The 15637-nt window shown below is 30.9% G+C and overlaps 1 protein-coding gene across 1 annotated transcript; it reads right to left on the reverse strand.

Annotated features, from left to right (window-relative positions):
* Nucleotides 1–3366: 3366 nt before the first annotated feature.
* On the reverse strand, nt 3367–5363 carry LOC132189519 (uncharacterized). The gene has a single exon (XM_059604261.1). The coding sequence runs from the start codon at nt 5361–5363 to the stop codon at nt 3540–3542; it is 1824 nt and encodes a 607-aa protein (XP_059460244.1). The 3' UTR covers nt 3367–3539.
* Between the last annotated feature and the right edge of the window lie 10274 nt (nt 5364–15637).

Genomic DNA, 15637 nt, shown 5'->3' on the forward strand with positions numbered 1-15637 from the left:
AATAGGGCTACTATGAGATAAACATATGCCACTTTTCTTTTTTTCTTTTTCTTTTTCTTTTTTCTTTTTTCTTTTTCTCTTTTCAATTGGTTTTGTTTCCTTTAGGTTTCTTGCATCGATTTTTTTTTTTTTTGCTTCTTTGTTTTCTTCATTTTTTGTTTTTAACTTAATCTAAATAAAAGAAGAATTTTCCTATACCACACCATTGACTATGCACACCTATTCAAGTTTTACCACACAAGCCACGAAACTTCTTCCTTTGTTCTTCAGACTTCTCTACGAACCATGCTTTATGCAGTGTGTTGCGAGACAATGATTTTTGTGTCGTGAAAAAGGAAAATGAAAGAAAAGAGGCTTTGCCACCACATAGAATCTCATAATAATTTAAGAAGATAAAGGAAAAGAGATAAAACAAAGAAATGAAAGACATATAAAATTAAGGTATTTATAGAGTTTACAGTACAATGAGCTCTATTCACAGAGCTTACAGATGATTTGAATCCAATATAATCCTAATCAAAATTTTTAATTTAGAGTAATTCAATCTCAACAAATCATCTTTAAATTCTTAAGTTTAGGATAATTTAATTTTCATTAATCTTAAAGAATTTCTCTCCTTATGAGATTGTGTCATATGTTGTGGGTTGAGCCCAACATGGTTAATTGATGTGAACAGCAACATTTTTGCAATTGTATCTCAATTTGACCGATTTTCAGCAAGGTCTTTTTGCAAAGTGAACCACCCACGACCATCTTCGGTCACCACACCCATGACTTTTTAGGAGAATATTTTTCTTAATGGAAAAATTTTTAAAACATTTTTGTCATTTTGTAAGACAAAATGGGTACGTACATTGCAAATATATATATATAGGTGTAATATTCCGTGAGACACTTCAATATATAATATATGTTAAGAGTCCAAAACCCTATTTTTGTAAGTAATTGGTTTATGTGCTCATTGTGCTGTAGCCTTTTTAATACACTTAAGCCAAATCTTTTATGTAAAATCCCCTTAAAATCACGATAATCCGGAATGATTGATAATTAATTACCAATTATTTATGGAACAAATTAAGTGCTCTACCTATCAAGGGATTAGTTGGGGTTGAAGTCAAGGATACAAGTACTTATAAAAATATTAAATAGGTAAAAATATTAACGATGACATCATAATAGTTACACCAAGTCTTGCAATTAAACTTAATTTGTTGCCATTTTTTAAGTTTTATTACGGCGGTAGCTAATTTAGACGACAGTACAAGTAAACTAGAAATTACAAAGTTACAAAATCTCAAAAGCTACCCTATCGCTCTATCAACTATTCAACTAACAAAACTGCATAAATTACCAATTAACCAATAGAGAATTTTAGGACAAATATTTGCGGTGTCAACTATATTTAACTTCCACTTGGCATCATTTTGATCTTTCGCTTTTGGGACAAGATGGTAAAACATTCATATCCCTTTGTGCATGTTGAAGGTGCTGATAGCAAATGAAACCCCACAACTTAATTCCAACACGAGTAAGGTTCATGGACTCCTTCATAATTGTGTGCCAATTATATATATATATATATATATATATATATATATATATATATATATATATATATATATATATATAAAATCAAATAAAATGGTTTGTATAGAAGAAAAAAAAGTCCAATTATGTCACACAAATAAATTAGTATGAGATAATCACATAGAGACTTTGGTTTTAAATAAAAGAAAAAAGGATAAATCGTATTCATAGGTGTAATTTAAATTGTTCCTATGGAATCAAACAAGAGTAAGTTATTATACATACTAGGACACAACCTCTAGTCCAAAGCTTAAGTTAATGAGCTTAGGTCAACTTAGGTATATTAACCACTATTTTTCTTTATTTATTTATTTTTTTTCAATATGTGACTCAAACCTCACAAGTGCATGCACAATACATACTGACAAGTTTTTATTTTTTATTTTTATTTTTTATATCAAATTCTATTTTTCTTAACATAGATACTTAATGATATAACCAAACCTCTCATGACAGCTATAAAGTTCCATGATAGATAGTAAATTCTGAAATTTGCATTCATGCCTTATGCATACAAGTTTTCTTTTTCTTGGAAATTCACCTCACAGTTCAAATGAATATTTTACATATTGAACTTCATTCATTGAAATAAAATTTGAACCGGAGAGTATTAAAGTATTAATTAAATAAAAAAATTCATCAACTTAAACTTTTTAAATAATTGCTGATTTAACACCTTTCAAGCTTTACTTTTTTTTTTTCTTCAACTCCTATTTTAATTTCTCGGTTTTATTTTCATTTTGTGTGATTCAATGAAAAGTTGTAAGGTATATATTCTGCCAACTCTTTCAGATTTGTGATCCAAGGGGCGCACAAGCAATAGAAAGAAGTTGTATATGAGGTAATTAAGTAATATATTCTAAACTTCTCAGCTACATAAAACATATATATTGTGGAGATGGGAAAGGATCTTCTAATTTTTATTGCTTTTTTTTTCTTTTTCACAATTCTAAAATTTTCTTTTAAGTTTTTTTAATTGCTCTGTTTTATTTTCATTTGATGTGATACAGTGACGTTTGTTTATCCAGCAATACGACAAGTAAAATTAGTGATTTGAAATGGGCCTTGAAATTGAGACGTGGAATTTCATCTATCAACGTTTATTGGAGTAATTAACAAGGTTAATTAATGGAAGTCGTTGATGTTGTTGATTTGAGGGACAACAACTGGTACAACCAAACTGGCTTCATTTCTGGATCATTGCCACCAAACTGATTGCAATTACTCCCTTAAATAATTAAGTTGGAAATTCTCTAAAGAGTGTGAAAGAATTCAAAGAAACATCAATATATATATATATGGGATTTATAACCTTAATTCGATAATAGAAATCCCATTCTTTTTTCTCTTGGACTTGTCAGATGCTAAAACAAAATGGCTTAATTTTATATATATGTTGTCGTTTACTTAGTTTGAATACAACAATGAATCTGATTTAATCAATTTAAATAAACTATAATAATTGATGTCCTGTTAAGTGTTAACACTAGAAATTAACATCGCAACTTATTCCTTCATCTCATTTTGATCGCTATGAATGCAAGAAAATTGAAGAAACTTTTTATAATACTATTTTGAAGCAATATTTACAATCAACATACAGAACCTTCCCCTTAAACATGCTAAGAGAAACATCCTTAGTTTCCACTAATTTCATGCATCAACAACCACCATATGCATAAGCACAATATACAATACATTCTTGACCAAATTCTACTTTTCTAAACTTAAATAATTAAAGATATAATTAAATCTCTCATGAGAGAGATAAACTTCCATGATAACTAATAAACTCCAAAGTCTTCGTGCCTTGGGATGAGTCTAACACCATGATGTTGGCAGTTATGTCGCCATGAAGTACATTCTTTGAACACCCATGATAAATCCAACACATGAACTATCTTGTAAATTATGATATGCCTTCCTTCCCTATTGAGTGTTGATTCTTCACTTCAAGATGACGTATATACTTTCCATAAACATTCATAGTCCATGTGGACATTGAATTTGCATTGAGGGCATTCTAGGGCCAAGCCATCGAAAGTTTTACCACAAACATCACATGGAGGAGAGCATTCAGTCTTTGGAACAAAAGTGAGAGGGTGTTGGCTGTGATAGTTGGATGTGAAAGTATTTCCAAACTTAATGTATGAATATTTCCCTAAAACGCATTGGGAATGAGCAGGGAAGTCGCATTCAGCACAATAATAGAACCATTGTTTGGGATCTCTTCCTTTTTCGCAAATTAGACAATAGTATTCTTTATAATGAGCTTCAGCACTGTAAGTGAGCTTGAGGATATGATCGTCATCTTTGTGACTAGCTACGAGCGGAAGAGTTGCACATTCGAAACCCAAGGCAAAATCGCAATTAGTGCATACAAATATGCCAGGTTTCTCGTTAGAAGTGAAATTACAGACATGACATCTTCTATTAGAATTAACAGCAAGGAAGAGGGAGTGTTCGTGACCTTTGTGTCTCAGAGTTTCTGGAATTGAACAACATTGAAGGTCAAGGTCGAAATGACACGCATCACATCTATAGGTGAATCCACCATTGAGACGTTCACAAGCATCACAACAGAACAAATTACCAAGGGAGGGTCCATGTGAGAGGGTGAGCTGGTGTTGGTGAAGTAGGTGTCGCTTTTTTCTTGGTAGTTGAGCACATCTACCGTGGAGAAAGAAATTACATTGTGTACAACTGTGAAATGGGGTGGAGATTAATTCCATACAACCATCACATAGCTCATCCTTCGTGAGCTCCTCGTTGCTAAGAATTAAATCATGTTGATGGCTAAAATGTCGCATCTCCTGAACCCCTTCAACCTCCTTAACAGTCGTTGCTAAATCAACAGATTCTTCAGGCAGCCACGTAAAATGTTCAGCTTTTTTACATTTAAATGCACAGGCCAAGTGGACCACATAACTGCATTTTTGACAATAATAGGCTGCATACTCTGTCTTCACCTTTTGATAGCAGAGATTACAAAATATACTGTTGTGCTCTTTGACTTGACGAAGAGAGTAGGTGAGAGTGAGTGAGTGATCATGAAATGTAATTTTGATGATTTTTGAAAATCGAGCACATTTGATGTGAATCAAAACTTGACAGATGGTACAATGGACGGCCAACTCCTTGCTTTCCTCACCACAAGCTTGGCAAGTGAATTGGATTTGGTTAAAGAAAGAGATGAAAGAATGTTGGCAGTCTTCAATATTAATTCGTGAGTGGGTAGCACATGCGATATCAAGGTTGAAATCGCACTCATTGCAATGGTAGAAGGGGTATGCATTGCAGCTTTTACCGCAAGCATTACAATATTCATCCTTTGGCTTCACAAGAGAAAGGGTGTGGTTTGGGTGGTGGAAGGGGTGTTGTTGTATTTGGAGAGGCAGCTCAAGGCATGATTTATGGAGGAGTAAATTGCAATGGGAGGTGGAGCATTTGTATCCGGCACCAGATACTGGCTTCTCACAGCCGAAGCAAACAAGGTTAACGTCCTCCTTGCCATCATTTTTCACTTCTTCTGTGAAGATGAAGGGACCATGCCTTGTGTACCAGCTGAAGTGTAACAAAGGGGCTTTGTGATTTGTGGGTACATTGAGGCATGATATGTGAAAGTACATGCCTCTACCAATGTAATTAAAAGCGTCACCCAATATCGGTTTCCGGCACGTCCTACAAACAACTTTCTCATATTTCTTCACCCGTGTTGCGTACAGCTCTCCATCATAAAAATATCTCTCTTCTAGAAACCCTTCGATGATGCTCATGCGCTCCTCCTCCATATATATATATATATATATATATGGATGATCGAGTGAAATTAGGAAATAATAATGAGGATCCGAGTAGTAGTAGTAGTAGTAGGAGGAGGTAGTAGTATAGATTTGAAGATGGAAGTGGTTATTAGTATTATTTGTTGGAATTGGAAAGGCTGGTGTTTGGTTTGGTTTGGTTTGGTTTGGTTTGGTGGTGTTGTAGTAGTGGAGGGCCGAGGGAATTGAATTGCTCGATCCATTCAATATTTATTTATTTGTTTCTACTTTAATTGGAATAATAACCTTTGGCGTTCACTTGCCTACAATTAACGCAAAGAATAGATTTAATTGCATTAATTGCCCCCAATTCCATTCCAGGTGTGAATAAAGTGGAACATTTAATTTGCATGGCCCACTCAAATCCCACTATTTTCTGCAAACTAAATAGATGGCTTCTTTTTTTCTTTTTTATGTGGAAAAAAATATGCATAGCCTCTCAAACTATATATATATATATATATATATATATATATTTTTTTTTTTCATGTGATAACTATTTTTTTTTTTAAGGTGTGTTTGTTTCACTGTAATTTTATTTTTTAGCGAAAGATGTTTTCAATTAAAAATATTTTCTAGGAAAACTAATAATGATATTCCGTTAAAAATAATACTGAAAATGTTTTCAATTGTTGGGCTCCTACTGAAATTCTTATCCCTCAAAGCCACATAAAAAAAAAAAGAAAGTCAAACACCAAACAAATCCAATTCCACCGACGTCATAAAAGAAATCAAATCAAAACACCAAATCAAAACACTTGGAGGCTGGAGTTGAGGAAATCAGATTGCAGTTTTTAAAATAAAAAACAATTCCACCGATCTCACCAATTTGATTTGTTGTATTGCTGGATATACGACATGAAGCATGGACTATATAATTAATCTATTAATAAAAAAGTTTCATAAAATAAAAAAAAAATAGAACTTAAAAGGAAAGTTCTAGAATTGTGAAAAGAAAAAAATAAGCATTCAAGATTAGAATATACTTTCACCTTATCACAAGATATGTTTTACGTAGCTTAGAAGTTATTTTTTATTTTTTATTTTTCCTTTTCTTCTTTTGACTCTAAATAAGTTACTTCACACAAAAGAGTGAGACATGCAAATCTTTTTCTTTATCATCCGGAGAAGTTACTTGACACATAAGAGGAAGAGAATTTGGGCAATGCAAATTTAATACAAATCTAAAAGAGGAGTTAAAATATATACCTTACCACTTATCTCAACGATCTTCAAAAAGACAATTAACTTGCGTTTATAGGCAACCGAACACCACTCAACTTTGGAATAAAGACTTTTGGTCTTTATTCCAAGGGGTAGATCAAAGTAAAAATCATTCAGTAGGGCCGGGATGTGGTCAATTATGGGCTTGAAATAGTTCATATGGATTAAAGCCGAAAGTTACTTGGCGTTCAACGGAAGCAAATTAATGTTGCTTTTTTAGGATCACGGTGGAAAGTGGTAAAGCAAAAGAAACAACTTGTATACTAAAAAAAAAAAAAACTTGTATAAGAGGTAAGTAACATATGCTAACTGAATAGAAAAAAGTTAATATATTCTTACTTTTTATCTACGTAAACATCTCTTCTGGTGAGGGGAAAGGATATTCTTTTTCTTTTTTTTTTTCACAATTCTAAAATTAAGTTCTTTTCTTTTTTTTTCTTCAATTTTTTATTTTTTATTTCTTTTAACTTCTCTGTTTTATTTTTATACCCTCTCAAATTATCACAAATTTGACAATGTCCTCCTCAAATTTTCAATTGCGACAACGTCCCCCCGAAATAGTTAAATTACCATATAATTGACAATGTCTCCCAAGACCAGCAAAAAGACAAAAGTGACACTCAAATTCTTTTCAATAAAACAAAAATAATCCAATAAATTAAAAAATTCATTTTTTTTTTCTTAAAAAAAATGACTTTTTTTTTTTTTTAAATTTTCACACCCTGATTTTTTTTAAATGATTTTATTTTTAATTTTATTTTATCAAGGGTATTTTCGTCATTGGGGACATTGTCAATTTTTGGTAGTTTGACTATTTGGATGGGACGTTGTCGTAATTAAAAGTTTAGGAGGAGACATTGTCAAATGAGTAGTAGTTTGAGGAGATATGCGCACTTTTCCCAATTTATGTTTCATTCTATATCCAAAAAAAAAAAAAATAGATAGCTTCTTTATATATATATATATGAAAAAAAAATATTCATAACCACTTAAACTAACACACAATTTGCGATGTTCCTCCGAACTCTCCCGCAAACCTCCAAAATTTTGCAATGCCACCTAAATACAAAAATTTCCTAATAAAAAAATCTGAATGACCCACGACCATATATCGTGGGTCACCATATACCCATGAATTTAAGTTAAGAGTCCAAAACCCTATTTTTGTAAATATGATTGATAATTACCAAGTATTGGTGGAACAATTGAAAGTCAAGGATCAATATTTTCTAGAATTTGTAGAGTTTTCTATTAAGTAGATTTCTTTAACTGTGAAGGATCAAAAATATTGAAATAAATTATTTGTTATGTTTGAAGATAAAATGTTTTAACTCTTAACACCAATCTTCAAAATTTTGAGCATTACTCTCCCACTAAATAACTCCAGACATCTAAATTACAACAATTTAGGGCAGTTCATTAGAATGTCTTTAATGTTTGGGAATTTTTGCCTCTTTTGCTTACTCTTAATGCAAGCATTGTAGCTCTGATTGTATTCTAAGGGGTTTTTGGGCAGAATGAAGTACTTGAAGTTCTGTGTTCAAACTGGTCACAGACCACTGCTTATTTATGCATCTCATTGTGGCCTATGGATTTTGGCTTTCTTATAGTTGATTTTAGTTCTTTGTTTTTCTATTTCTTTTTGCAATATTTGCTAATGAGTAATGCTATACAAGTCCTTCTTATGTCTCCTTTGTATTTCTCTAAAATTGATGTAGCTTTAAAATCACCATTAGTTGGACAAATCCAATTAATCACTATTATATAACATGAAGCATGGACTATACAATAAGTCTTTTTCATGTCTCTCTTGTGTACCTCGAAAACTGATGTGACTTTAAAATTACCATTGAATTTGTCCAATAATGATTTTAAAGTCACATCAATTTTAAAGAAACACAAAATGTACGTAAGAAGAATTTCTAGCATTACTCTCCGTTAATAAAATCATTTCCAAGTGCTGCATATTCTTCAACCAATATCATTATCAACTTTTTTTTTTTAGGGTGTGTTTGTTTCAATGTAATTTTTATTTTTGTTTTTATCAAAAGATGTTTTCAATTGAAAATATTTTATAGGAAAACTAATGATATGCCGTCCTTTGGTTGATAGCTTAAAAATAATACTGAAAATATTTTCACATCATGGGCTCCCACCGAAATTCTTATCCCTCAAAGCCACATAAAAAAATTCAAACCCACCAAAAAAGCCATCCTGGTATGGAAATGAGATAGAAATTAATGTAATGGACGTCCAAAAAACGGCCCAAGAAGATCTTTGGATAACAAATCCAATTCCACCGATGTCATAAAAGAAATCAAATCAAATCAAAACACTTGAAGGGAGATAGGTGGGTTGGATTGCCAGGGTTGGTGTGGGTCACAGTCACAGAGGCTTAAAAGATTTTTTGAAAAATATTTTACATAAAGATAAACATAACCTTAGTCTTGCATTACGAGATTGTTATAGCTGATGTATGAGGATAATTGTTTCTCAAGAAAATAAACAGGTATTACTGTTCTTAACAACAATTCAAAGCAAGTAAGCAACTATTCTCCTTTTAAAAATTTGTGAGTGAGAACGCTACCAACAATACTGGCTGTAGCGGCCCATAGAATGATGTTTTTGGTCCTAAACTTGACCGTGGTTTGTTGTTATTTGTGGGCCAATATAGTCTGTAGGAGTCCAATTAACTCAATATATATTTAAGTTGAGTTCATTTATTATTGTTACTCCAAGAAAAGAACAATAAGCTATTAAATGTTTAAATAAGTGGAAGTCACTAATTTGACTTGTTGTATTGCTGGATATACAACATGAAGCATGGACTATACAATTAATCTATTAAGAAAAAGGTTTTGAAGATAAAATAGAAAGTTCTAGAATTATGAAAAGAAACAAACTATCAAAATTAGAATATACTTTCACCTCCTGAAGATATGTTTTACTTAGCTTAGAAGTTATTTTTTATTTTTCCTTTCCTTCTTTGATTCTAAAGAAGTTACTTCATACAAAATAGTGGGACATGCAAATCTTTAATTTCCTTTATTCTTCCGGGAGGTTACTTGGCACAAAGGAGTGGAATTTGAGCAATGCAAACCTATCACAAATCTAAAAAGAGATTTTAGAATATATACCTTACCACTTACTTGAGTGATCTTAAGAAATAAAATTTGCTTTCGTTGTATGCAATCGAATGGTTAGATCAACGTATAAATCATTTAATAGTAGGATCACAAAAGGGGCCTACTATGGGCTTGAAATGAGCCAAATGGACTAAACATATGCCGAGTTTGTTTTTTTTTTAACACCACACCCTCCACTAGGATTTAACAGAAAATTCATTGGTGAAATTGAAAAAAAAAAAAAAAAAGTTTTGAAATATAGATACATTAAATTCTGAGTTTTTAAAGTTTACGGGAATCATTATATTTTTTTTTTCCTTTTTACTTTTTCTAAAATATTAAAGTTTTCCTTTTGAGGGGTGAAGTGAAGTTTTACTTTTTTACTTTTTCTAAAATATTAAATTTTGACTGCTTATTAAATTCTTTTTTTTTTTCTTTCTGTAAACACCTAACATTTCAAAATAATATTTCACATATGTATTGGACCTCATTCAACTTATACATGATAGAGAGCGTTAAAGTATTATTTATTTTTATGTTATTTTATTAAGGATATTTTCGTCATTGGGGGACATTGTCAATTTTTGGTAGTTTGACTGTTTGGAGAGGAATGTCGTCGCAATTGAAAATTTGGAAAGGACATGATCAAATTTTTGGTAGTTTGAGGGAATATGTGAACTTTCTCTCATTTATATTAGCCATTCTTTGTCCAAAAAAAAAAAAAAAAATAGATGGCTTTAAAAGTGTTAGATGGCCAATAGTATAAGTTAAGAGTCCAAAACCCTATTATCTGTGAGACAATATCTGTGAGACAAACTCTTTTAAAATTTGGCTTTAGAAGTGTAATACTAATATCTGTGAGACAGTTCAATAGTATAAGTTAAGAGTCCAAAACCCTATTTTTGTAAATATGATTGATAATTACCAAGTATTGGTGGAACAAATTAAGTGCTCTACCTATCAAGGGACTAGTTGGGGTTAAAGTCAAGGATCAATATTTTCTAGAATTTGTAGAGTTTTGTATTAAGTAGATTTCTTAAACTTGTCAAGCATCAAAAATATTGAAATACGTGAGTAAGAATTATTTATTATGTTTGAATAGAAATGTTTTTAACTCTTAACACTAATCTCTCGTGATCTTCAAAATTTTAAACATTACTCTCTCACTAAATAACTCCAGACATCTAAATTACAACAATTTACACACTGACCCTTTAGGGCAGTTCATTAGAGTGTCTTTAATGTTTGGGATTTTCTGCCTCTTTTGATTACTCTTAATGAAAGCATTGTACCTCTGAATCTCTGATTGTATTGTAAGGGTTTTTTTGGGGCAGAATGAAGTTGAAGTGTTGTGTTCAAACTGCTTATTTATGCATCTCATTGTGGCCTATGATTTTTGGCTTCTTATAGTTAATTTTAGTTCTTTGTTTTTGTAATTCTTTTTACAATACTTATTAACGAGTAATGCTATAAGTCGTTTTTATGTCTTTCTTGTGTTTCTCTAAAACTGATGTGGCTTTAAAGTCACCATTAATTGGACAAATCCAATTAATCACCATTATACAACATAAAGCATGGACTATACAATTAATTTACTAATTAAAAAATTGAAGAAAATAAATAAAGAAAGTTCTAGAATTGTGAAAAGAAATAAAAAATCAAAATTAGAATATACTTTTACCTCTTCACAAGATATGTTTTACGTAGCTTAGAAGTTATTTTTTATTTTTCCTTTTTTTCTTTGACTCTAAAGAAGTTACTTTACACAAAATAGTGGGTCATGCAAATCTTTTTCTTTATTCTCCTGGGAAGTTATTTGGCATAAAGGAGTGGAATTTGGACGATGCAAATCTATCATATATCTAAAAGAGATGTCATAAATATATACCTTACTACTTACAACATCAATCCTCAAAAAAGACAATTTGCTTGCATTATAGGCAACCGAATGCCACTCAACTTTGGAATAAGGACTTGGTCTTTATTTCAAGGGTTAGATCAAAGTATAAATCATGTAGGGTCGGAATAGGGCTACTATGAGATAAACATATGCCACTTTTCTTTTTTTCTTTTTCTTTTTCTTTTTTCTTTTTTCTTTTTTCTTTTTTCTTTTTCTCTTTTCAATTGGTTTTGTTTCCTTTAGGTTTCTTGCATCGATTTTTTTTTTTTTTTGCTTCTTTGTTTTCTTCATTTTTTGTTTTTAACTTAATCTAAATAAAAGCAGAATTTTCCTATACCACACCATTGACTATGCACACCTATTCAAGTTTTACCACACAAACCACGAAACTTCTTCCTTTGTTGTTCAGACTTCTCTACGAACCATGCTTTATGCAGTGTGTTGCGAGACAATGATTTTTGTGTCGTGAAAAAGGAAAATGAAAGAAAAGAGGGTTTGCCACCACATAGAATCTCATAATAATTTAAGAAGATAAAGGAAAAGAGATAAAACAAAGAAATGAAAGACATATAAAATTAAGGTATTTATAGAGTTTACAGTACAATGAGCTCTATTCACAGAGCTTACAGATGATTTGAATCCAATATAATCCTAATCAAAATTTTTAATTTAGAGTAATTCAATCTCAACAAATCATCTTTAAATTCTTAAGTTTAGGATAATTTAATTTTCATTAATCTTAAAGAATTTCTCTCCTTATGAGATTGTGTCATATGTTGTGGGTTGAGCCCAACATGGTTAATTGATGTGAACAGCAACATTTTTGCAATTGTATCTCAATTTGACCGATTTTCAGCAAGGTCTTTTTGCAAAGTGAACCACCCACGACCATCTTCGGTCACCACACCCATGACTTTTTAGGAGAATATTTTTCTTAATGGAAAAATTTTTAAAACATTTTTGTCATTTTGTAAGACAAAATGGGTACGTACATTGCAAATATATATATATAGGTGTAATATTCCGTGAGACACTTCAATATATAATATATGTTAAGAGTCCAAAACCCTATTTTTGTAAGTAATTGGTTTATGTGCTCATTGTGCTGTAGCCTTTTTAATACACTTAAGCCAAATCTTTTATGTAAAATCCCCTTAAAATCACGATAATCCGGAATGATTGATAATTAATTACCAATTATTTATGGAACAAATTAAGTGCTCTACCTATCAAGGGAGTTGTTGGGGTTGAAGTCAAGCATACAAGTACTTATAAAAATATTAAGGGTAAATATACTTAAAGTCCTTAGGTCAACGCGCTAAAATTAAAAATTTTCTAGGTATTTTTTTTCGGAAATTAACTCTCTGGGTCAATCGAAACTACAATAATTAAACTCCTTACCGTCAAAATTTTTTAACAGCCGTTAGGGCCACTCAAAACTCCCCGTTTTACATGATTAAAATATTAATTTAATTTAACAAATTAAATCTAAAAATAAAAATTAAAAATTAAGGGATGGCCACAAGCCACCCTAGGGGTGGGCAAACCACCCTTGGGGTGGCTTATGTGGGGGGGGGGAGGGTCAATTTTTTTATTTTTTAGATTTAATTTTTTAAATTAAATTAATAAAAAATTAATATTTTAATCATAAAAAAGGGAAGTTTTGAATCGCCCTAACGGCTGTTAAAAAATTTTGACAGTTGGGAGTTTATTGTAGTTTCGATTGACCCAAAGAATTAATTTCCGAAAAAAAACACCTAGGAAATTTTTAATTTTAGCTTGTTGTCCTAAGGACTTATAATATATTTTCCCAAATATTAAATAGGTAAATATTAATGATGACATGATCATAGTTCCACCAGTCTTGCAATTAAACACTGTTGCCATTTTTTTAAGTTTTACTACGGCGGTAGCTAATTTAGACGACAGTAGAAGTAAACTAGAAATTACAAAGTTACAAAATCTCTTTGTGCGGTGTCAACTATATTTAACTTCCACGTGGCATCATTTTCATCTTTCGCTTTTGGGACAAGATGGTAGAACATTGATATCTCTTTGTGCACGTTGAAGGTGCTGATAGCAAACCCAACCCCCCAACTTAATTCCAACACGAGTAAGGTTCATGGACTCCTTCATAATTGTGTGCCAATTATATATAAAAAACAAATAAAATGGCTTGTATAGAAAAAAAGAAAAGAAAAAGGTCCAATTATGTCACACAAATAAATTAGTATGAGATAATCACATAGAGACTTTGGTTTTAAATAAAAGACAAAAGGATAAATTGTATTCATAGGTGTAATTTAAATTGTCCCTATAGAATCAAACAAGAGTAAGTTATTATACATACTAGGACACAACTTCTAGCCCAAAGCCTAAGTTAATGAGCTTAGGTCCACTTAGGTATATTAACTACTATTATTCTTTTTTTTTTTTTTTCTCCAATATGTAACGTAATCCTCACAAGTGCATGCAAAACACATACGGACAAGTTTTTTTTTTTTTAACCAAATTCTATTTTTCTTAACATAGATACTTAATGATATAACCAAACCTCTCATGAGAGATATAAAGTTCCATGATAGATAGTAAACTCTGAAATTTGCATTCATGCCTTAAGCATACAAGACTACAAGTTGGTTTTTTTTTTGGGAAATTTTTATTATTTTTCTTTTTTTGGAAATTCACCTTACAGTTCAAATGAATATTTTACATATTGAACTTCATTCATTGAAGTAAAATTTGAACTGAAAAGTGTTAAAGTATTAATTAAATAAAAAAATTCATCAACTTAAACTTTTTAAATAATTGGTGATTTAACACCTTTCAAGTTTTACTTTTTTTTTTTTTTTTTTTCTTCAACTCCTATTTTAATTTCTCGGTTTTATTTTCATTTTGTGTGATTCAATGAAAAGTTGTAAGGTATATAGTATGCCAACTCTTTCAGATTTGTGATCCAAGGGGCACAAGCAAAAGAAAGAAGTTGTATATGAGGTAAGTAATATATATTCTAAACTTCTCAGCTACATAAAACATATATTGTGGAGATGGGAAACGATCTTCTAATTTTTATTGCTTTTTTTTTTTCACAATTCTAAAATACTCTTTTAAGTTTTTTTTTTTTTTTTTTAATTGCTCTGTTTTATTTTCATATGATGTGATACAGTGACGTTTGTTTATCCAGCGAGCAATACGACAAGTAAAATTAGTGATTTGAAATTGAGATGTGGAATTTCATCTATCAACGTTTATTGGAGTAACAAGGTTAATGGACGTCGTTGATGTTGTTGATTTGAGGGACAACAACTGGTACAACCAAGCAAACTGGCTTCATTTCTGGGTCATATATTGCCACCAAACTGATTGCAATTACTTCCTTAATTAATTAAGTTGGAAATTCTCCAAAGAGTGTGAAAGAATTCAAAGAAACATCAATATATGGGATTTATAACCTTAATTCAATAATAGAAATCCCATTCTTTTTCTCTTGGACTTGTCAGATGCTAAAATAAAATGGCTTATATATGTTGTCGTTACTTCGTTTTAATACAACAATGATTCTGATTTAATTAATTTAAATAAACTATAATCACTGATGTCCCGTTAAGTGTTAACACTAGCTAGAAACATTGCAACTTATTCCTTCATCTCATTTTGATCGCTATGAATGCAAGAAAATTGAAGAAACTTTTTATAATACTATTTTTAAGCAATATTCACAATCAAGAGAACCTTCTCCTTAAACATGCTAAGAGAAACATCCTTAAGCAATTTCCACTAATATCATCAACAAGCACCATATGCATAAACACAAAATACAATACATATTGAAAAATTATTCACCAAATTTTCTATTTTCCTAAACTTAAATAATTAAAGATATAATGAAATCTCTCATCCAAGAGATAAACTTCCATGATAATTAACTAATACACTCGGAAGCCTCTGTGATGAATCCAACACATGAACTATCTTGTAAA

Source organism: Corylus avellana, chromosome ca8, assembly GCF_901000735.1.
Source record: "Corylus avellana chromosome ca8, CavTom2PMs-1.0".
Classification (NCBI taxonomy): Eukaryota; Viridiplantae; Streptophyta; class Magnoliopsida; order Fagales; family Betulaceae; genus Corylus; species Corylus avellana.

What these genes read in the sequence shown, in the direction of transcription:
- LOC132189519 (XM_059604261.1), bottom strand. Translation starts at nt 5,363, where the DNA reads ATGAGCATCATCGAAGGGTTTCTAGAAGAGAGATATTTTTATGATGGA.